At 47.6% G+C, this 23,339-nt stretch overlaps 1 protein-coding gene across 3 annotated transcripts in view; it reads left to right on the top strand.

Annotated features, from left to right (window-relative positions):
- The window catches only part of AFAP1L2 (actin filament associated protein 1 like 2), a 64,615-nt gene that overhangs the window by 17,721 nt on the left and 23,555 nt on the right, over positions 1 to 23,339 (top strand). The window contains exons 1-3 of one of the 3 annotated variants that reach the window (XM_064431365.1): positions 21,139 to 21,352; positions 22,048 to 22,176; positions 22,704 to 22,781. In XM_064431365.1, the coding sequence (XP_064287435.1) occupies positions 21,247 to 21,352; positions 22,048 to 22,176; positions 22,704 to 22,781 (313 nt within the window). In that variant the 5' untranslated portion in view covers positions 21,139 to 21,246. Of the gene's footprint in view, positions 1 to 21,138; positions 21,353 to 22,047; positions 22,177 to 22,703; positions 22,782 to 23,339 lie in introns of those variants that run through there. The other 2 variants (XM_064431364.1, XM_064431366.1) reach the window with 2 other exon arrangements.

Here is a 23,339-nt window from a genome sequence, read left to right as displayed (position 1 = left end):
TTTGCTTTTTTTCAGCTCTCTTCCTACCCACAACGTGGAGAAAAGTTTATATGAAGTATTTTGACTGCTGTAAAGCAAGGATTTTGTTAGCTGTAAATAGAAAAGAAATACATGTTCCCTAGTCTTAAAGCCTGTCTCTGGATGGAAAACTGGATATTTGCTGGCTTGGGATGCAGTGGGGGTACTCAGCTGTGGGGAAGGTCTGGTCCATCTCAGATGTGTGCCCAGACTGGGATGTTATGGTCAAAGGGCGTGGGCTGGGTGGGTGGGCTAGCAGGTGGGTAAAGAACTGGCTAAATTTTGGGGCTGAAGAAGAAAAAAGATTGTGGTTTGTGTTCTAGCTGAACTCTTTCCTTTGGGGTGCGTGGAAGGGGCCCTTGCCTGGGGGGAATGGTTGGAGGCCATGTGAGCTGTGTTGAGCCATTTTGTGAGTCCTGCTTGCACATGGGGGCAGAAAGTCCAAGACTGCCCTTGCCTGTCACCAGGAGCTGCTCGTGTGTGGCTTCACAGTGGGATAAAGATTGTGGGGGCTGTCAGTATAGCAAGAGCTCTCCAAGCTGACTTCCTTCCTCTGGTTGGAATAGATCAGCCTGCTTTAGCAGCCCTGTCCATCGGTGAAACTCAGATCAAGGCTTTAATGTGGAGTGAATTGTTCTCTTGGGATGAAGCTCGGGCAAGAGGCCAAGAGCCCAAGACTTTAACAAAGAAGCATCAACCTGTTTGTATGATTTTTGTATACACTATACAAATCTTCTGAACAAGATGTTCTTCTAACCCCATGAAAAGGAAGGCCAAGAGAGAAAGTCTGATGCATTAGTGGGAGGCATTCAAGTGCTGCCAGAATGGTGTGATGTAACTTGACACAGTGCCAGTGTTTCTGCTGTAAACTGAATGCAGGTGAATGCTGATTAAAATGGGCCTTCACAGTATCTATCTACTGCATCTGTTGTTTGGTTTAAGGCAGCATCTAGAAATGCAGGTGAGGGAACCAGATTCTGTCTGTCTGATGATATATGGATATTCTTATCTCTGGATTTTCATCCTGAAACAGAAATACAAACGACCCACAGATACACAATGTTGCTCGCTCTAAATAATCCCAAGCACACCTTACTACTTATGTCTGGGCTTTGATGAGTAGACAGCTTGGGAAAATGTTGGCTTTATTTATTACACCTTATGTCACAGTCTTGATGTGTGTAAAACTCTAACAACAAGCTTGGTAAACTAAGAGCAGTGGGTGTTTATTGACTTTATTTCAACACTCTCTTTAACATCCTCCTAGGCAAACTGGTGAAGTACAAGCCCAAGAAATGGATGGTGAGGTGAGGCGAAAACTGGCTGAACTGCCATGCTAAATGGATTGTGACAGGAGACACAAAATCCAGCTAGAAGCCAGTCACTTCTCCAGCTGCATTAAGGACCTGGTTAAGGGGCAGTTTTGTAGATAACACCAAACTAGGAGCAGTGGCTGATGGTTGTGCTGCTGTTAGGAATGTTAGCCTGGTGGGATGAGCCAACAGGGATCTCCGAAGTTCCAGAAAGAAGGACAAGGTCCTGCCCTCGAGGAGGGATAACCCCAGGGATAACTGCTGGGCCAACCAGCTGGAATGCACCTCTGCAAAAAGCCTCTTGGTGGACACCAAGATGGACGTGGGCCAGCAGTGTGCCCTCGTGGCAGCAGGCCAGCAGCCCCAGGGCAGCATGCATTAACCTGAGAGCACACTTCAGTCCAGTCCTAACACATGCTGGTGTTTGATGCACCCTCAGTAAAACAGGAGGAATCTTCAAACAAATTTGGCACAAGCCATCCTACAGTGCTGCATAGTGGCAAATCTGTGTCAGTCAAGGGAGTTTCAGCTTCTTGGAGCAGGGCCTGTGTTCCTGTAACTCATGGCACATCTGTGTGGATCAGCAGCCATCCCGTTCTGCTGCATCTGCTTTTGAAACACTCCAGGTAATCTGTGAATTTGTGGCTCTAAAGCTATTCTACAGATGAAAATCTTGAGTGTTGGCAGTGTGCTGTCAGGGCTGGAAGATGAGGCTTTTCTGTGCTAATGGATTACTGCCTCCCTGATTATCTCGAAGCACTGCTAGGTGTGTCACGCAGAAAGGTGGTTTCATTAGCAGTTCTGCTTGGCTGGGGGAAAATCACTCTATTTATTTATTTGGTTGGTTCAGCATGAAGTCTCTCTTGGCAGGTCGGTCACTTCCCAGGCCCTCCCAAGCTGCTGGTTTCCATTCCTGTGGTGTGAATGAAGGTGAGCTCCCAGCCCTGGGTGGCTGTGGTTGGTGTGGGCAGAGCTGCTGGCCAGGTCAGCTCCAGTCCAGCCAAGCACAGCGTTTGCCATGTCGATCCTCCTTGGCTGCCCTCTGCCTTTGTAGGTCTGGAAGTGTCCCTGGGATGCTCCTCACCAGAGTTAGGGCCCCTACACACTCCGGAGTTCAGCTGGGAAGGAAGGAGGACTTCTAGTGGAAAGGAACATCTGTTACTCCTTAAGTGTGACCACTGTCAAGGTTTCCATCCCTCCAGCGAAGCAGATCTTAGCCAAGGGCCTGGTAATCTGACTTTTTTCAGGAGGAGAGGGAAAGTAAATCTTCAGGATGATTATTTTTTTTTTAACTGAAGAGATTAATTTTGTTTTAAATTGCAGTATATTGAGTCAGTGTCTTTGACACCCACAGCTGTGTTGGTGGAAAGCTGCTGAAGGGCCAGGCCAGGCAGGGCCCGCGTGTCTGCTGTGGCTTTGTGCACCTTGCAAGGGGCCTTGCACAGCCACTTGTGGAGGATGGTCTGTGCTCAGCTTTGCTCCTCCAGCTGGAGCATTCCTGCTGGAGGGTGTCAGTGTGCCCAGCAAAACAAATGGCATTGTTTTCACATGGTGCAAAACCACTCCCTGCACCTTCCCCTGCACCGCTGCCCGTGTCCTGGCTGTAAATCCTGGGGGAAGCAGGGCTGAGTCATCTGGCACTGAGTGTATTTATAAATCAGAAGGGCTGGAGCTCTGCAGGGCCCGTGAGGAGAGGCCAGCACTCGGAGGATCTTGGCCATGGTGGGTTCCCCCACACCCCGTGCCTGTCCTCAGGCTTGGTCACTGACCCAGATCAGCAGGTTCTGGCTGTGAGGTGATGGCAGGGGCTGCCTCAAGGAAACCATCGGTGTGGCATCAAACTGCTGGGCTAATCTGCTTTCTTTTTCTTTACAAAACCTCGCACGTGAGCTCAGGGCAGAAACAGGAGCAGGGAAAAAGGCTTGCACAGGGGAAGAGCTTTGAAGATTTGTGATGCCCACAGCTAAGTTGGCTGGTTGCACTCACCCTTCAGCACCCAAGGTGCTTGTGGGGGATGCCTGTGCAGTTCTGGTCATTCTGGCTGGTTCTTGCCTTGGCTACAGCCTGCAGCAAGGTTTGATCTCACTTGCATAAGCGTAAGCAAGAAGGAGCACCAGGGCTGCTCCTGGGGGCACTTTGGAGTAGCCTGTGCTGTGGCACAGGGGGCTGAGCCCAGCCTGGTTCTGTGCTCAGGGTTAAGTCGTTGTTTCTCAGCCTCCGCACATTCCCTTCCGTCCCCTTAATAACAAAGTCAGAGCAGGGAGGTTTGCTTTATTGTGCTGGGTCTCTCCTTCCTCCACCTGCTGTGGCAGCTGATCTCCTCTTAATGAGCAAAGTTGCCTGGGGATGCCATTTACCCAGGGGAGGCAGTTTGCCCTGCACAGTTGGATTGATTTATTTTATTTTTTTTTTTTGGTGCAAACTGCATGTCCAGCCTTGCTTGCTGGTGCTGTTAATGTCCATGCTTTCTCTGGAAAAGCTGCTTTTCAACAAAAGGGCTGTGTTTGCAAACCTTCCCCTTCCTGGAAGGAGCAGGGCGAAACAGTTCATGATCCTGTGATGGAGAATTAGAGGTGGTGGAGGGGACGGGTTGCTCCTTCCCTCTCCATACATCCCACACACACTATGAGAACAGGGAGTTTGGTGCTGAAACAAATGGGCAGGAAATGGGAGGTGAATAAAGGAAAGGAAAGGGCTCCTTCACGTGCTGTGTGACTGTGGGAGGTGCTGCTCAGGCCAAGGGATCCCTGCTGTTGACCTTGCTGGTGAAAAGGGCTGGCTAAATGGATGTCACCTAAACCTGCCTGAGCTCAAAGCAGTCAGTCTGCATCGTGCCTTGTGACTGGGCAAAACCAGCCTGCACATTGTGCTCTGCTGAGACCCAGAAATTTCTGTGCCAGACCCCAAAAAGCAGACCCTGTGCCCTGCTGGCTGTTTCACAGGTGCTGCCTGTGAATCCACTCTGCTGTGCAGCACCAGGTATTGATTCAGGCTTGCTGGCCCAATGGTTTCCACCACTGCTGCATTTCTCTGGCTCCTCAGGGTCCTGGTTGGGGATTTGAGTCCAGGGGAATCCATTGAGTCCATTTCTCACTGTTTGTTTATGAATGTTTTATTCATTTATTCCTAATCACTTACAGTTCTCATTATTGCTTAGGTCGTGGCTTTCAGCTATCTTGAAATGAAAAGAAAATACATGTTTGTCTTCCAGCACCTTGGGAGCCAAGGGAAGCCTTAAGCAGAGCCAAGATGTAACGTGGCAGTACAAACACTAATATCTGATGTTCCCCCAGATTTGTAATTAAAAGCTGATGATTTTCCCAAGTTTTCCAGAAGGACACCAGCCTACAGGACCCACTTGTCTGGCTGCCATAACTCTAAACCTGAACTCTAAACCTGTTCCTATGGCAACGAGCTGATTGCTGTTGGGGTTTGTGCTGATTTTAGCCCTTTTTTAGGTGTGCTTTTTAGTTTCTTTGAGTGAGTGCTGCTGCACATCTCCCTGCCTCCTGATGCAGGCAGGATCTCAGCACAGTTTCTTGGCCCTGCAGGATCATCCTGTAAGGGCTGCAGGCGGTGCCAGGTGCTCTGCAGGGATGTCCTGAGAAGCAGCCCTGCTCCCAGGGGTCCCTGAGTCCATCCCGGAGATGAACGGGGCCAGTGCAGCTCCAGTGGCATCTGCAGGGCACTGCTGCTGCCTCTGGGTCGTTTTTTCTCAGAGTATTTTTGTCAGGAATGCACCTCCTGACCCCCGGCTTGCAGCGCTGCCTGGGAGAGCAGAGAGCCGGGAGGGGTCCAGCCCTGCTCCAGCTGTGAGTCGCCAAACTGCTCCTATTTTTGGGGCTGGCTGGGTGTTTCCAGGTCCCCTGGGTGCGTGCTGAGTTTGCCTTTATTAGTGCTGCTTGGACAATAACGAAGACCTGGGAACCAGCTGTGATTTATGATCTTTTTGTGAGGTAAGCAAGGGACAAAATACAAAGCAAGAGATCCACCTCTTCTCTTTTTGCAGAAGGGATGCTTGAAGTTTGAATGCAGAAGTTTGAAGGGGAAGTGTGCAGGGTGGGCTGTGTTGGTGCAAGTACCAGCTGGTTTTTTAATCTGGTTGATGCTCCTAAGCCACGCTTTGTGTAGCAAGGGAAAGAAGAGATATTTTTGTCCTGTTGAAAATTTGGATCCTGCTTCCTGCCTGTACTGGAAGGTGAAATATGCTAGGAATGAGCTCTGTGTACATCTCAGGAACTCCTCTCTGTTGGATGCTTTGGGAGGTTTTAAACTGACTAAGCACAGGCATGCTCCTGCCTGCTCTGCTGCTGAGACATCCCTGCTCCAGCCTGAGTATGGGCTCACAACCCACCACAGACTTGCTTCAGAGTGAATTCAAGGATGTGCTGTGAAGGGATGGGGGTAACCATGTGCTTGGCATCTTTAGCTGGACCAGGGCCATCAGTAAGTCAGTCACACCCTTGCTTTGCACAGGTCTGCCCTTCCAAGTTGCCAAAAATGGGCTTGTTGGTGGTGGATTAGGGGAAATAGATGAGTTGAACACAACCTCCCCATCACCCTCCCACTGTACTTAGTACATGCAGGGACTAGAGGACTTTGCTTCAAGTTATGTCTAAGTCCTTGCTGAGCAGGGGAATTGTCCCCTTGGGGCTCTCTAGCTCCATCTCCTCTGTCCCAGGCTCCCTCATTTCCCACTTCTCGTGGCATCCTGAAAAGTTTTAGTCCAGCACAGCTCCCAGCTGAAGTCCTTCTGGACACCAGATGTGTCAGCTCAGCAAGACATCCTGCCTAAATATTTCCAAAAAGAAGTTCAAGGTTGCCTTGTGATTCTTGGTTTGGGTGTTGTTTGTTTTTCAACACTGGTTTTCAGTCTTGTGGCTATGCCTGGTAATTCCCAGCTGCTTTGGGCTTTTTGGGCTAATGCAAAAGGGCCATAAACTCAGTCTGCTAGTGCAGTTAACAGGAGCTGTAAGGGCTTTGTAGCACCCCTCTGGGATGGAGTCACTGGAGCTACCCTGATGAATCTCACCCAGGGGAACTCTGTTGGCATGAAGAAGTCTTATTCTGGTATTTATTCTCTCACACAAGTTGAAGATTTTTCTGCATCCTGACCCATCAGGCCAGTGAGGGGTTTTTTTTTAAATTTTTTCTTAGTGAAGGTGCACAGAAGTATTTTTTTGTGCAAGTTCCTCAGGTCCTGGCTGGTATTTCTGATCAAAAACAGCCTTTGTGGTGATGATCATGTCCAGGAAACCCAGGTCCCCAGACCTGAGCCTCAGAGGTCACCACCTTTGTTTTGCAGGGACTCCTACCCCAAGGAGCACTGGCAGCATGTATAATGTATGTATAGGGAGTTACTTAAATGGGAGAGAGCAGCTCCAGAGGAACTGTGTTAAGTGTGCCGAGGAGCTGCCTGTGGTGCTGTTGGTTTTGGTCCTCAGTCCCTCCCAGGCTTGAGGAGGGCTCCACTGGCCTGATGGGGTTTATTGTTCAAAACAAAGAGAATCCCAAAGTTTGGGCTTCCCAATGAACATGGAGCGGTTTGCGGTTTCCTGTTTCAATAAAGTGCAGCTTGCATTTGTTTGGCTTACATCTTGGTTTTTCCCTGGTGTTTTGGAATCCCCAGAGCTGGACATCTGCATCTAATGTGAACTGGGAAATTTCTGTACTGTCCACTTGTGCCTGCATAAACCTGGAGTTTCCATATGAAAGAGTATCCTTCTCTGGGCTTAAATTCAAGCTCTGGTGAGCTTCAGTGGGGCTGCACAGATCTGTGTGAGATGAAGGTACAGCTCCAGTAGATATCTGTGGTGGTTGCCCAGCACTGCAGCGGTGCTCATGTATCCTCCAAGCATTTCTGTGTTCCCAAAGGAGTGTTCCTTTCATATTCTAAACACAACCTTCCAACTTCGTGCAAGTCCAAGAGGCCAGGAAGACCAAGCTGACACCCAAATCCTGGCACTGACTGCAGAGGTGAGCAGGTGGAGCTGCGTGTCCAATTGCCTTTGAGTCATGGCTCAAGCACCCACGTGGCTGCCTCTGTAAGGGCCAGGCTCATGGTACACCACTCATCCCTCCTGGAGCAATTTTTGAAGTGGTGTCTTCACTTCCACAGCAAGAAGCTTTGCCAGTCTGCCACTATGTCCCAAAATGTGGCACCCTTTGTAGACCTTCTTGTGAGGAGTAGCTGCCTTTGTACAAAGATCATTCTTTTTCCCTCAAAACTGAGTCGGGAGCTTGGGAAAGAAAGTCCCCATGAAACCTGTGGGCAGAAGTGACATCATAGGGTGAAAACTTTTATTCTCTTGAGATTATGGCTGCACCCACAAGCCTGAGGCAGATGGAATCCAACACAACTTGAACTAAGTACATAAAGAACATTTGAATGCCGAGACAATTTTCAGTAAATACTTTGTGTTATGACATCCTGTGAGCTTCCTCAGAGTGTTACTGGAAGCCTGTTCACGCCTGCCAAACTCCCAGCAATCTTTTTTTCCTTGCCCACTTGACAGATGAGCAATTTGAGAGCTGCAGTGACCCACGGAGCTGGGAATGGGGCGACTGGCTGTGCCAGGTGCTGCTGCTGGAGCTCATTCCTCCAACCTGACTCACCACATCCCACCTGCACCTGGGGAGACAACAGGGCTCTGTCTGACCTGGGAGAGCTGGTGACTCATTTTGGTTGTCTCTGGCACTGTCTGAATATGAGCTGTTGAGTCTCTACTGTAGGGAAAAAGTTCAAGAAGATGGGTGTTAATATCTTCAGGTAGAGAACAGATGCTGGGGAGAAATGGCCCTGGTGGATCACCAACTTTGGCTTCACTCCAAAGCTGCACTTCTGCCCTTGGAGTTTACTGCAGACCTCTAGTTTTGGCCTTTGCTTTTCCAGAACTGTTGGATGCCCTTCCTGACGGAAGGGGCTAAATGCTGAGTTTGTTGTGAGCTGCTTCAGCTTTTTGGGGAAAACCAGAACAGATATTTCTGCTGTTTTGCAGCCTTGCGTTTTTTTGAATCACCTGTTCAAAGCTTCCATAGCAGAGATCTCAAAGCAGCAGAAATTTAGCAATGATCCTTGGTGACTGGAAACCACAGAGTTCTGTGTGCAGTTTGATCTCTGACTAACATCACACCTCTCCAGTTGGAGCAGGGCTCTTGGCCTGGCAGGTCACTCGCCAGCAGAGCAGACATCACTGCTCACCGACCCTGCAAGCCTTTGAAGCCTTAAAAAAAAAAATTAAAAAAAAAAATCCAACCCCATGATGAAGGAAGATAAACTGTGCTGTGTATACAAAACCTCTTGTCTAAGAAATGTCTTATCTCTGAGGGGTTTGCAGAAAGCCTCTCCTCTTTGGGAATGATGAAAGCAAGAAGCTGTTAATAAGCTGAGAAGAGAAATGGGAGCAGGAGGCATCTAGCTTTTGATGGTGGCATCTTTCTCATGTTTTCAACAACTGCAAGGGTTTTCTGTAAAAATGTTTTGAGACAGAGGTATTCATGAAACTGCATTTCTAATGTGGGCTAGAGAAAGCTGGGAAAGCAGAAGAAACTTTTTTTGGCAGCAGTTCATCTTTCTTAGCCTAGTGTACTTGTGCAATCTGTGTCCCTTTTAAATTCTAATTACTTCCTCAGGCACCACAAACACTCTGGCCTTGTCACTTATCCTTTTGAAGTTTGCTTCTCATAATGCAGCCTCTTCTGAAGCGCTCATGCTGTCGGTCAGCTAACTAGTCCAAAACATTCCACTGCTTCAAAATCACTTAATTCTTTTTCAAGTACAAAGAACGGCTTTCCTGTTGCTGCCTGCTGACTCATGAGAGGAAGGTAGAGTGCCTTGTGTCAGCCAGGAGAGCAGGTTCCTGCAGGCACCTCACATAGGGCAGAAAATCTGCAAAGTGGGATGGCCGAGGTGGCAAGCAGAGGTCTGGGTGCAGAGAGGTGTGTTAGGGGAGAAAATCCATCTTGGTGGGAACCAGCCTGAGCAGCACTGAGTGCTGAGCGTGTGTATCCTTGCCAAGGCTCAGATTATCAGCCCCATCACTGGAGTCATGTGCTTTGGCCTAAAAGGCTGCCTGTGATGAAGGGCAAGTGAAGAAAGTGGACTTTTGCAGGATCTCTGGAATATTTAATGCACAGTAGCCTTTTTCAGGTGTGCAGGACAAACTCACTGAGTGTTGCCCAAGCTGAGTGTGCATTTATGGATTTCCTCACAGTAGCAGAGAGGCAGAGCTGCTGAGCACTGTGCTGTCCTGAGATGCTTTTCCAGCACCTGAGCACAAAGGATGTGGGTGAAATGTGACTGCCTCCAAAGAACTCTGGATATGGATGGATAGTCATGGGTAGGGAAAATTAAATGTTTTAATTTGTTTCTGAGATGGTCCTATAGGTTAATTTTGTTTTCTACATCTCTGAAACAGTTTCCTTCACTTTCCTTGCCCTCAGGAGGCGGAATTTGTAGAGGCATGTTCCACATGGAAGTTTCAGACATTGTTACTCAAAATGGAGAGGAAACTTAGAGTGTGCATTTCTTGAATGCCATGAGGAAGGAGTTGGATGGCCTGAGCAGCCCTTGAGAGCTTGGCAGTTCTTGTGCCTGTGTTTTTTGCCTGCAGTTTGTGCAGTGTGTGACCTGCTTAGCAGCCTGCCCAGGTGGCTGTGACAGATGTCCCTGTAGGATGGAGCTAAGCACTGCTCCCTGCCCTTTCCACCTGGCTGCCAGGACAGGCACTTCTCCCTTTGGGCAGTTTTTCGCACAGGTGGGTGTGGGGCTATAGCAAACTCCTCCTGGTGTCAGTGTGAGAGAAATTGCTGTTCTGGGGTGAGTGCTTGAAACAAACCTCTTTTGGGAGAAACAAAAGATTGTCTGGTGTTCTTTGTAACCAAAGGTGAGTGATGAAGGCCCCACAAGATGTAGAAGCTTTTCAGTGGAACCAAAAGGGACAAATGGTAGTTACACCCCAATTGCTGTTTGAGGTGGGACCCTCTGGGTGGGAGGGCTGGTGCTTTTTACCCTCTCTAGCAACATAAGTAGGTGAAGCAGCCTCCAGAGAAGATGAATTCAAATCCCTTCAGTTAAGGATCCACCACTTTGGAAATAAGGATGAGAGGACAACTGCCCCAGGGATCCTCCTGCCCCCTCTATTTTTTGTCTCTTTTCCTGAAACAAACAAATTAAATCAACCATATTGGTATTTTGTCTTATAAATGCCCACACTTTTTATTGTTTTCATGGTCTTCTGCAACAAAATATGCCTAGTCCTAGCAATGGGGAGTGTTTTCTCAGTCATTTGTCTTTCCTTTACCTGCCTGTTTCTTTCTTAGAAATACTGAGCAGATGGCAATAAAGCAAAGGAAATTGCAACAAACCACGCAGAAGCAATCTCTTAACCTGAGAAGATTGAAAGGCTCTGTGGCTTTGCTTTTGGGGCTGGGGCTTAAGCCCAGAACTGGTGGAAGGAAAGACAAAGTGTTTGAAAAAAAACCAAAAGTTTGAGTAGAGGTTTGCAGTGGCAGTCCGGGATCTCTCTTGAGCCATGCCCAAGATGTACTTCTGGGCCTGAATGGCCAGCAGTTTTCTCTGCAAAGCAGGAAGGGCTGGCTGTGCCTTACCAGCTGGCACTCGTGAGGATATGCATCTCTTTATGCCTGTGAGTGCTGGAAAACTGTCCCCAGGGCAGCTCCTGTGTGGGGGATGCTCCTCCTGTCCTGGCTGAACAGCTTCCAGCGCTGCAGGCAGGGTGGAGGACTGGCCAGGCTGCACTAGCACTGGGCAAACAGAGAGTTCCCTCAAGTTATTACTCTCATTAGAGGTTATTAATTCACTAGTGCCAGCACTGAGCTCTATTCCATTCATTCTGGGGATGGAAAGCACAGCAGTGTGGTTTGGAGTGAGGGTGGCGTGGCCTGCCCCAGCCGCAGGGAGCCAGGCACGAGCTGCTGGTCCCAAACCACTGCTCCACAAATGATCCCCGGCTGCCAGGGGTGACAAAAGTGTTTATTAGCATGTAATGCTGAGAACAGAGAAGTGCCAGCATGGCTAGCTTATAGCCAAGCTGCAGGGATGCCTCCAACGTGTGTTAAGAGGGGGATGAAAGAGTCAAAAGTTCATTTAGAAAAGCTCCAAGGAAGCTGAGTTTGCTGGAAAGACTTGAACTCGTTCATCAGCAGTTTCTTGTCACAAATTTTCTGCTGAGATGGTAAATGAAAATAATGATCTAACTTTTAAATCTGTGATAGGATTAGTGATACTTTTGGCATATTTATGTAATGGGTTTCAGAGGTTTAATTCAGGGTATTGTTCCCTGTCTGGATAACTGGCTCTCATTCATGTAAACAAAGTGCAAGACAGACAAAGTAAGAAAATATTTTTTATCCTCTAAATGGCTGTTTTGCTGGTTTAAGAGCTGTCTTTCAATTCCTATGCCTCACAGTCAGGATAGAAAGGGAGAAGTTTTCCAACTCATATGGAGAAAAAAAAATGCAGGTCATTGTCCTGGTTTTCCACTGCATCAGCCCTCATGGCTCCTGCCAGGCTCTGCCACTCTGAGGGTGGCACAGGTGCCATGGGGTGGTCTTGTCCTGAGCCTCCTCTTCCCCCAGGGCATCTCTGTGAGCCTGACCTGCTGCTGCTGCTTGGAGATGAGCTCAAGCTCAGGTGGTAAATCAGGGTTTATTGACCAAGGCTTGTTCTTGGCAGAATTTTGGGTGCTTACCTCTACCTTACCGTATAAGAGGTTCCCCCGTGCAGTAAAGCATCCATGGGCAGGGCTGTCACCATGAGTCAAGCCAGGAGCCCTCCATTTGGTCACTGCAGCTGCTCATCTCAGCAGGGAAATGTCTGTGGCTTCTCTGCTCCCTGCTCCATGGGTCAGATCACCCCACACAGGGCCTGCATCTGTAGGACACAACTGGGAGCTCATGTGTCTCCTCCTGCCACTTGTGGTGTGCAGCTCCTGTAGCCTCCAAGTGATGCCACCTGTGTTTTGGTGGGACACATTTCTGTCACGGGGGTGGGCCTGTGTTGGAAATTTAATGTGTGTGCAGCCATTGCAGAAGTTGGGTGAGCATCCTCTCCATCAGTGACATTTGTTTTTCTCAAGGCCACCAATGCTTGTTTTTATGAGTATAGGACAAAGAAGCTCCATGAAGAAAATATATTTGGGAGTTTCTTGGCAACAGGAATTAATAACACAGATAAAAAATGGCACCAAAGATTTGAATCCCATTTGAAAACCTGTTGAGTGATGAAAGGGGTGTGAAGCAGGGCAGAGCCTCTTTTTCTCTGGGCATCACTGCAGCATTAGGACAAGACTGGTGTTTCCTAACAGGGCGCACGTGTCTTGAAACATCTCATGTGGTGCCCAGCTGCCTTGGTAATCCATAGCAAACAGAGGAGCTGCCTGTTCCTGGCAGGCTGCTCTGCCACCCTGACTTAGTGAAATGTCAGTTTGGAGGTGTGGGAGAGGAGTAAAGGTGGCATCTCTTGAATACAAGAGTGAGGAATGTCCTCAGGTCACCTGGCAGGTGTGCCTTCCCCTCACCCGTGGGAGGGTGGTGGGTGGGAGCTGTCACCTCCCTTGGTGGCAGATGCTGGGAGGTACTCACTGAGCAGTGGTGACTCGTGGCAGGAGAGGATTTGTGATTTGACCTCTTTGTAGTATTACTAATGCTTGTTTTCTATGCTTCTTAACACTAAACTGAAGTGTAGTGAACACTGGTTTGCTTTGAATCTTTTTAGTGAGGAGTGTGAACTCTGGTCCTTAGTGATGTCTGTAGATGGGGGAATTTTGTGGGGGTGGGGAGGATTTTTCCTGGGGGGGAGCATTGGTATTGGGGATTTTAGCACTTTTCTCTGTTGATAATAAAAACAGCAGATTTCCAGAGGAAAAAATCTCTGGTTTGCACATTGCTCCATCAACACTGCTCAGTGACTCAGCTGCATGATCCTCCCTCTTGGAGTTTAGGCTTCCAGATTACCTTCAGGAGGATGGATAAGGATTGCATGCTGGACAAGGGATTGAGCAAGATTATTAAGAAAGAAATCTAGCAATCAATAATGATGTTGCTGTAGGCTCTACCAGCCTATCCTGATACACTCAGGATACTTAAAAAGCCTGTTCTGCCCCTGCAGTAATGCAATAGCCTGGTGTGGTCATTCTGCTTTTCAGAGGCAGGCACAGAGACCCAGCCCTGGCTCCTGTGGGCAGCATGGCTTGAAAAGCTCTTTCTGCAGAGGAAACAGCAAGGAAAGACTGGGGACTCCAGGGCTGTGTGTCTGTCTTTCTCTCTGACCCCAGAGCTCTTGCTTTTGCTTTCTTAAACATAATTGCTTTCCCCTTCCTATTGTTCGTTGGAGAAATGATGCCATTAAATCAACAGAGAATGGTGGGAAAGTGCTTTGATATGAGGCCTTAGGAGGGTGTGTGCATGTGTGTGTGTGTGTGCTTGTCCTCTCAAAAAAACAGCACAACCCCATGTGTATCTGGCAGCTTCCTTTAATTTGTGTCTGGCCTGGGAGAGAGAAATCCATCTCAAAATATATTTGGCAGTTAACCTCCTTTATTTGTATTGAAGTGGCACAAACCACGGGTGTTGTTCCAGGGCTGTCGTTCACCATCGTTGTGGGAGTTAATCTCTCCAGGACCTTGCATTTTCTCACTCTCTGTTTTGGGAATGAGATATGCCAGGCTTCCTTTTTCCATGGGAGAGAGGTCCCATGGCTGTGGGCTCAGCAGGCATTGGGGACTGTTGTGTGCCTCTATTCTGCTGCTGTGTAATGTGGACAGGGTGGAAATGTGCTTTCCTCTGCAGAGTGATGAGCAGGGATGAGGCAAAGTCTGCCACGGCATTTTGACTAAAACCATGCTCCAGGAGCCTTGGCAAAGAGCTGAGGGGAGGTCCAGGGACCACATTGCCCCACTCATGGAGCAAGGCTGCATGAAGGCAGGGAGAGCAAGGCTGTGCTGAGCAGGCAGCTGTGGGACACCTTCTTGCACAAGGTTCCAGCAGCAGTGTCCGTGGCATTTGGTTGAGTGAGTTTTTTTTGTGTTTCTTTTTCTTGAAGGCAGCTGTTCCATTTGATCAGCCACTTCTTGGTAGTCCCTTCCTGGGCACAGCTGTGCATGGCAGTAGCCAGCAAACAGCAGATGTGCTTTGAGCTGCAGGTCAGATGGTCACCAGCCCCTCCAGTGAAGTCATTCCCATAGGGTGATGGAGAAGACAGCAACCCTTCACAAGGCAGAGAAAACCCAAACCAGCCAACCACCAATCTTAGCTGGAAACTGAAGGAGTAAGGGGAAAAAGCAGAAGGAAAGTTTGTGGGAGCAGAAGGGAATCAGTGTAGGCAGCTTCACAGGAAATGGTGTCTCTGTCTAGGATTCAGCTCTGGGGCTTGGCAGCAGACGTGATTTCTGCTTTGTAAAAATTGTTGGGATTGTTTTTTTCCCCACTGGGAAAGGAGCCCACCAGGCCCTGCTCTTGGGGATATTTACCTTAAAAACAGTGTTGTCTTTAATATCCCACTCTGCCTGACTTGGTCCAACTTTTTTTAGTTGACATCTTAGTTTGGATGGATCGTTAATTACCCTCTTGACTACTGCACTGGTATTTCTTTAGTGCTTCCTTTCTGTTTTCCTGGCTGGGTTCTGTCCCAGCAGGAGTTACTGTGTTACACAACTTGTGTGTGCCCTGGTGCCCTGCACAGCGAGGCTGTGGCACTCGTCTGATCCACCCCAGGTCCCAGCATGGTCTTCCATGCACTCTGTGGTATGTTCCCATCTGCTGGGGCTATGAGCATCACTGAGCACAGGCCTGCAGTTTGTAGCCTAGCACAGCTTTGGGGACCTTGTGAGTTTGATGGGCAGTGTGCTAATATGGCCTGCTCCAAAGGAAAAGGTGCCAGCTTCTCTCGGATGTCATCCAACTAATTTGTTTGGCAGTGGGGGACCTCCAGTGACTCACCAGTTGCTCTGTCATGGAAAGGCTGAGACCCTTTGTAAGGAAACACATCACTGTGTTGCCTGTGAAGTGTCAAACATACACCCTCCATTGCTAACCAGATGATCTTTAAGGTCCCTTCCCACCCAAACTCTTCTATGCTATAATAGATCAATATGGCACTAAAATGCAGGAGTTCTCAGTAAAATCTCCGTGTGACATGGTAATTTTCATGTTTTTCTTCTCTCTTCCTTCTTTTTTTTTTTCCTTAATTTTTCTTGGATGCCGTTTCCCACCTTCCAGTGGAGGGAAGAGGAGTCTGTTGTTTGCTCAGCTAACTGAAAAAAGCTTTGTGTGCATTTTCTGCCGCCGTTCTGTTAAAGTTCAGAGTTCCTGGGTTAGAGCTGCCACTTCTCAATACGAGTCTTGTTCGAACTTCCAGAGCAGCCCACGCAGAGCTGCTTGGGTTCATCTGTGCAGTTCACAGCCCACAGCCAGCCAAACACATTGTTTGCCTCTGTCCTTCCATGAATCATACTTTGCAACAAAGACCAGCCTAGTGCTCCCAAGGAGAGTGTGAATCCAAGCGGTGCTGGATTTTAGGTACATTAATAGACCAGTCTGGGTGGGGATTTTTTTTCTTTCTTTCTTCCCTGTGAGCACTCATTGTGCCTAAAAATCAGACAGCTTTGTGACAGTGGTCATAGCTGTCTGACACTTGTCTGGCTTATTAGGAATACTCTGAGGGGAGTTCTCCAGTTTTACAGTTTTCTTATTTTGAGGGATTTTAGCTTGTCTCAGGATTATGAATTTTGCCTTTTGTTTTGTTTAATTTAGCAGTGATTCTCCAATGAGAAAGTTCACTGTTTTCCAGAAGCTTAGAGGGGGTTTTTGTGGGTTTTCCTTTGAAAAACACAAAAACATCTCATTTTGCTGTGGGGAGATTTCTTTTTTCTACAATTACTTATATATTCATAATTATTTTTTCTGTGGGTAAAAAAAACCCTTTTCAACTGGACAACAGTGGGCTGGGCTTTTTATTCTCTTCCTGTGAAAAGGAAGAAGATGGAAGACCAGCCAGTCATTACAGGTGCAAGTGTGAGAAGAAAATAATTTTTTCTGATGGTTAAAACAAAGGTGGTAAGCCTGGTCTCACTCAGTGTGAGTGCCTTAGTCTGCACTCACCTGGTTTATTCTGCTCATTACCCTGGCTGAATGCTGGTGGGGTCTCAGTGGGATGGGGATGCTTTCCAGAGGAGCAGCTTTCTGGGATTCACCTGGGATGTTGCTGCTTCTCAGTGTACTTGGATGAACCATCTGCCATCTCTGCTCTGCATTGCCAGGGCCAGCAGCACCTGGAGCAGGGCAGAGGAGCTGCATCCACTGCAGAGGAGCCAAAGCACTGCTGTTCCCTTTTCTTCAGTGCTCCTCTGCACGGCCCTGCGGCCGCAGGGTGAGGAGGGTTGGCTTGTCTGAGGAAGGATCTGCTTTGCTCTTCTGGAAGGTGGCCCAGTGCAGGGGTCATCCAGCTGTTACAGCTGTCACCATCCACACATCTGCCTTTCCTCACAGCTGGGGAGAATGGCCTTCTCTAGCTGTAACCGTGGGTGACTTTTCCCTCTTGCAAAGCCCAACTGTTACTGTAAGACTCCAAATTGGCCAGGGAGGCCTGGGGTGGGTCCTCCTGCTCTTCTGACAGCACTTGCTATTCAGCAGCCTGAATGCTGCCTCTGTGCCTGCCTGTCCTCCCTGCACACTGCTCAGCTGCCCTATTCATTTTATGCAGCAAAGGAAAAAAGAGAGCAGGGCTAGAAAGGAACTGCTGTCTGCCAAAGCAGCCCCTGGGGAATCCCAGTGCTGCCAGCCAGGGCTGGGCAGTGGGAAGTGGGAGCTGAAAGGTTGCCATGGGATGTGGTGCATGGTGGAGGCAGTGTGGGGAGGCTGGGTGTGGGCAGGTACCTCAGGATACTCCTCAGGAACCCTTCTGCTCCTAGAGCTGGCTTTTTCTTGGTTCACAATGCTGTTACCAGTTCTGCTGTCCCTGGAGTTTCCAAGATTTTTGGAGCAAGAAGCTTGGCATGGCACAGGCTGCAGGTGTTGGTGCCTGAATGGAGTTGTTTGTCAGCAGGTTAGCCCAGCTCCTCTAGGAGGGAAGGGTGAAGGCAGAAGTACCAAACCCAGACTATGCTTTGGGCAGGAGGGTGGAATATCTCTCAGCACTTTGGGATCTATGGATGGGGGGTTGGAAACACAATCCCCAGGCTGGGATGTGGGAAAGCTGGTTTATATTCCTGATCTGCTGAAGAATATGCCCATATCCTTGGACCAATCACTTTATCTCCTAGTGCCTTAGTTTCCTGTTAGCAAATGATACTCCTTATCTTTCACCTCTCATCTCAGCAGAGGAAAGAGTTTGTCTTTTAGTATATATCTCATTACAGTTCTTTGTCTGGTAGCTGGGGCCCCTCTACCTTGATAAAATAAGTAATTGAATTTAGATTAAAAGGTCTAATACAATCCTGCCCAGTGGTTACTGAAACACTTGAATGAAAGTTCATTCAGAGCCTGTCTTCCCATTTCCTCATAAGGCCAAGACATGAAGTAATTAGATGTGGACTTAGGTTGTTATTGTAGCACAATGACAGAGATCAGTGGTTATTGGTAGGAATGGCTTTTATAATCTAGTTTAATGGTCATTTACCTTTCAGTGACCTTGGTGTCAGGCAAAATTGGCAACTCTTTTGCAAGGAATGTTCTTCCTCAATGAGGGCTTTGCAAGCTGTTTCATTTTTGGCGTAGCTTCTCATGAGCTAGGATAGACACTGCTGCAATGCAAGAGACTTTCAGTCTGCAAAGAAAGGCACAGACTCCTGCCAAAAGAAGCCCTTTTCAGTGCTGTCCTGCTGCCACTGAATTGCTGTTGGAACAGATCAGTCGTGTTCAAAGCATCTCTTTGCTTATTGCTGCGACTGGAGTTGCAGCCTTCAAACTGAGAGAGCCTGTGGTGGTCAGGGGCAGCCCAGGAGTTGGGGTAAACCCAGTAAAATGGGATGCATTGTCCTGGAGCAAAAGGAGGAAGAACATATCTCATCACCCAGTTAAGTGCATGCAAGAAGAAGGAGCTGGTAATTCTGACTGTAACCCCCACCCTGAAAGTCCTTGTTACATCAGTAAAGATGTGATATTTCTATGTATTTCAAAGTACCATCCTTCCAGTAATGATCATCCACTCACTGCAGATACAAATCACTCAAGCTTCCCATTGGCTGTGATGCTCCTGTGCCTCTCTCCATCATGTGTTGAGAAATTCCTACAGGTTTTATCCAGTTACTGATGTCTGTTGCCATGGAGAAGAGCATGGCATGAGCTGTGCTGTGATTTCTGATGGTACCCCAGGTCTGTGGCCACGCTTTGTAGGGAACTGGAGCAGGTCATATCCTGGTGCTTGAGGGGACTGGATTCAGTGCAGGTATTCACAGTTACCTCGGCCAAGCCTTGTAATTTTTTTCTGGCAATCAAAACCTTAGAGGTAATCCCTGTTTTCTGTGAAGGGGGCTAAATTTTTGTAAGATCTGTGAAGCTCTTTGTTTGAGGTGGTGCCAGAAATATTACTTAAGTCACAAAGAAGTGCTATGAGACTGGAGAAGAGCAATATAGCAGTGGAAAAAAAAGTTTCAGAAGAGCATCTGAGAATTTCTCTGCCTTATGACTTAGACTTCTGTCTGCTTCTGGTTTCTCATCCTGCTACTCACAGCCATACCATTTTGCAAATACGTTCCTTGGATTTGTCACTATTGCCCTGCAGAGCAGGAACCATCTCTTTATGTGCTCTCATTTCTAAACTAAACTAAGATAAGGAGAGCAAAACCATGCAGCTTGGAGGGAGAACCATTTGTTTCAGGCTGCTTTGAAAAGCCACTAGCCTGGTTTTACCATGAGCATGGTGCATCCATACATCACCAGCACAGCACGATAGGTTTTTAGCTGAGATCAAGCAGTGACTTCCAGCACTCAGAATCCTGAAATGGTTTCATGTACAAGGGTTCTCAATTGTTTTTACTGCTGGGACCTGCTGTTAAAGTGGCAAGCACAGAGGATCTTACAGGCCCTCTTCGTATTAATTCATTTTACTTGGCACACTCATCAGTCTCTGATAAGTACCAGCTTGTTCTCCCTCTGATAGGAGAGATTGAATGGTCAGTGGAGTTTTTGGGGGGGTTTTTTTCAGGTATCAGGTTTGGATTGGGAATGTCCAGCTGAGGTCAAAGAGATACTTGCATAGAAGCAGATGGATTATATACTGCTGCTTGCTGAAGAACAAAATTAACCTCTCTTGAGGCCCTGAAGTCTGAATCCATTGAGGTCTGACAGAGTCTTTCCACTGACCTCTGTGGCCCCAGGATCACATCCTAAATGAGCTGCTTTGAGTCACTGGAAGCCTGAGTTCAGCTTTGGTGGGCTGGAAAATGTAACCTACTGTATGGGCTCTGCTATTCATAAGGGCTCAGCCCTGTGTATGTGCGAGCTGTGCATGCCTGGGAGAAGAATAAAGTCATTTTCTGCAGGCTGGGGGTGGAGGAGGGAATGGGAATTGTATCCCCTTCCCTGCAAACCCACTCTTGTGACATCCACATGGGCAGCTGCTTCTGAAGCTTCAGATTGAGGTTAGGTGTCCTTGGTGCTGTTGTTTCTGGTATCATCCCTGACACATGGATGTCCTGTGCAGCTGGACCTGACCTCAATTTGAATTTTGTGCAGTGGGCCACTGAAGCAGATGAGTATAGCAAGGCCATGATTTACCATGGGGAGTTTCCTTAAACTTGGAAGAAGGAGGGTCTCTGAGGCTTTAGAGAAGCCAGTTGTGAGTAGGTTTGACACCATTCATTTCTTATTGACATCCAGTAGTGTTATCAGCAAATGCTACCTGTTTCCTCACAGCTTGTTTCTCTGGGCAAAACAGAAGCTAGCAAAGACCTTTGAGTTAATACAGCATGATGCAGCTGTTTTCCATTCCCTCCTGGTCCTAAATCAGACCAGAAGGGAATTAATTGTAGAGGGTGGAGGATAATGTGTGGAAAATAATGTGCAGAGGGTATAGAATGAAGTGTGAATAACTACAAGTTGGTTGATTCCTCTGGAGCTGCTATTGATTGATCTGGAGTCATTAGGCTGTTTTACAGTCAGTCTGGTGAAGATTAATTCAGTTTGAGAGCAGTAGCAAGTTGTTTTTTCTTTTCAATTAATGGCTAGCAACATAAACCTTTACAGTGTAATTTATTTAGCAATCTTCTAACATGCATTTACCCCAGGAAGGTTGCCTGGTGGCTAAAGATAGGTGAGTAGGAAGGTGATGGCTTTCTCTTGCCTTTGAAAAAGTGTTCTTTGTGATCTTAAATGTGGTAGCCCTTTAACTAGAACTGCTCAGGTGCTTTGTATTATGAACCCAAAGTGCTAACACTTTCCTGGTTCATGGGTGTGAGCTGTCACTCACATGGGATCAGCAGTGTGGGAATGCTGTAAGTGCAGGGAAGGGAGCATTGCCCCTCTCAGTTATCCCTAAGCTCCCTGGTGGGGTGCTCAGGAGTCACTGCCTGGCTTGCAGGGTGCTGGTGGCAAAGCCAAGCTCCACTGCCCATCCCTGCAGCTCCTCAGCACCAGGGAGCCTTGGAGAGGGGAGGAACAGTCCCAGCTGGGCTTGGCACGTTTCCCCACACACTGTCATTCTTGCACAGTGCTTCCTCTCTGCACATAATACTCTGTTATTTCCTCCTCCTGCCCCTGCTGCTAATTAGCCCACGATAAACTCTGGTGTGAACAAAAGCAGGCAATTAAGAGTGTGTTGCTTCAGCGTGAGCCCTGTCAGAGCGGTGATTTGTTGGTGGCAGGGCTGTGCAGCACCTCCTCAGGAGGAAAACAAACCCATTAGCCTGGCTCAGCTGGGCAGAGCCGTGTCCCAGCTGCTTGCTTTGGGTGTGCAGGGATGTCTTGGGTACAGCAGGGCTTCCTGAGCCTCTGGAAGATGCTGCTGAGCCTTGTGTCTTCAGTTTCATGTGATACCGCGGGTCTGTGGTCACTGCCCAAGCGAGGTGGCTTGAGAAGTTACTAAATTGTGATTTATGTATGTGAGGAGGTGGGGATTTATTTTTTTTTTCTTTTCTTTTTGGAATACACACATAGACATTTTCAAAACAACAGACAGAGAAATAATAGTGGAATGAAACATAAAATTGTTGAGTGGTTTGTGCTGGAGGGGACCTTAGAGATCATCTAGTTCCAGCTTCCTTACCATGGGCAAGGACACCTCCTGCTACACCAGACTGCCAGGGCCCCATCTCTCCCAGATCAGGAGGAGGCTTAGAAAGAGGAAGCAAAAAGCAGGATTTTTGGTAGTCCCCAGCCAAATAAGGCTTGAATGACGTTTTGCAGGACTCAAGGTGCATGTATCAAGACCTTGCAATCTGCTTTTGTGTAATCTCAGCCCTAATGCTCAAAATGTCTTCAGGTTGTCTTTGCTTGAGCAAGAAGTCCTAATGGAAGAATAAGAGGTATTTACATGGGATTTCACTGATGTGTGAACAGACTAAGGGGAGTTGGAGATGTTTTTGTTTGAGACCCACTTCCTTTCCAAAGCTAGAGGCAGGGTTCAAGCTGGAAAATTAAATATGAACTATTCCTGGGCAGAAAAAGCAAAGTATTTTGGAAATCATGGAATTAACATATGTCCTCTTTTGACACACAAGCCAGCTGCTTTGCCAACAGTTGTTCTCTGTTTCTGTTGTAGCTCTCGAGCAGCTGCTCACAGAACTTGAAGATTTTCTGAGGATACTGGACAAGGAGAACTTGAGCAGCACTGCTGTGGTGAAGAAGAGCTTCCTCTCTGACCTTCTGAAAGTCTACACCAAGTCCAGTGGTACAGATGAGGAAAACCAAGGATGGGGTTGTGGGCTGTCATGGGAATTGCTGCTGGGTCTTGAAGCAACATTTTCCTGGCTGCTGGTGGGAATGGGAGACAGGAAAATTAGAAGGAGAAAATGAAACTGAGTTTATTTTTGCAGTGACCTCTAATTGTTTATGTAAAATTACTATAGTTATGTGTCCAGCTTTATAAGCAAAGGATTCCCAAGATTCCTGATCCTTTCTGTTTTCCTTATTAAACCTTAAGTTTATTTAATCCACTTTGTAAGATACACAGGATGTACTGTTTGGCCAAGTTAATGTTTAAGTAGAAATTTTAACTTACGGAATTTCCTGACCATAAAGCACTTAATTTTTCTGCTTTTTATTATTGCTTGGGGTTTTTCCTGCACATTGCCTCAACCAACATGCTCTCTCCAAATGTGCTCAGCAGAGACACTTTTTACATCTGCCTTTGTGGAAAAACTTAGCAGTGTGACAGCAGCTTGTGGGTAAAGAGTTCACTTTTCCCTTTGTTTGCAGGTGGTGATGAGGAGTATATTTACATGAACAAAGTGACAGTCCATAAACAGCAGGGTGACCAAGAGAAACAAGACAAAGGTAGGGAGCTGGAGATTAATGGTTTCATCGTGTCTCAGGGGATGATGAAGGCACACAAGGTTAGAGCCTTGCTCTGGCAGCTCTGAGGGCTGAAGCAGCTGCTGGTTGTGGAAGGGCCATTTTCATAACATTCCCTTGGAAATAGTGGTGCTTGCCAACACTGCGAGGTTATTCCTGGAAGTAGCACTTTGGAGGTCTTTATTTTGGGAGAAAAATGTTGCCTTCTAAGGCTTGAAGCTCCAGTGCCTGAAATATTCAAGGAAGCCTTCATGCTTTCTTTGGCCACAAAACAAGCCACTTTTTGCATCTTTGGGACCTTGAAAGTGCATTTCTTGTTTGCTGTGTTGCTCTGCCCTGGCCCAGAGGGTCTGTGCAGTCACAGCCTTGCGAGGCAAGTTCCAGGGCTCAGCCCTCACCATCTGCAGGGCAGAGCTCCTTCATCTCCCAGGGGTGTGAGAGCTCTGCAGAGTACAGGCTGAGAAGTCAAACCTAGGTGAAATACTCATTTCCAATTTAGTTTTCCCAGGTTTTGAATTTGTAACACAGCAAAGAACATAA

The sequence above is a fragment of the Passer domesticus genome, chromosome 8 (assembly GCF_036417665.1).
Source record: "Passer domesticus isolate bPasDom1 chromosome 8, bPasDom1.hap1, whole genome shotgun sequence".
NCBI lineage: Eukaryota > Metazoa > Chordata > Aves > Passeriformes > Passeridae > Passer > Passer domesticus.
Note: the sequence above shows the minus strand (reverse complement) of the source record. Positions and strands in the feature narration are given on the sequence as shown.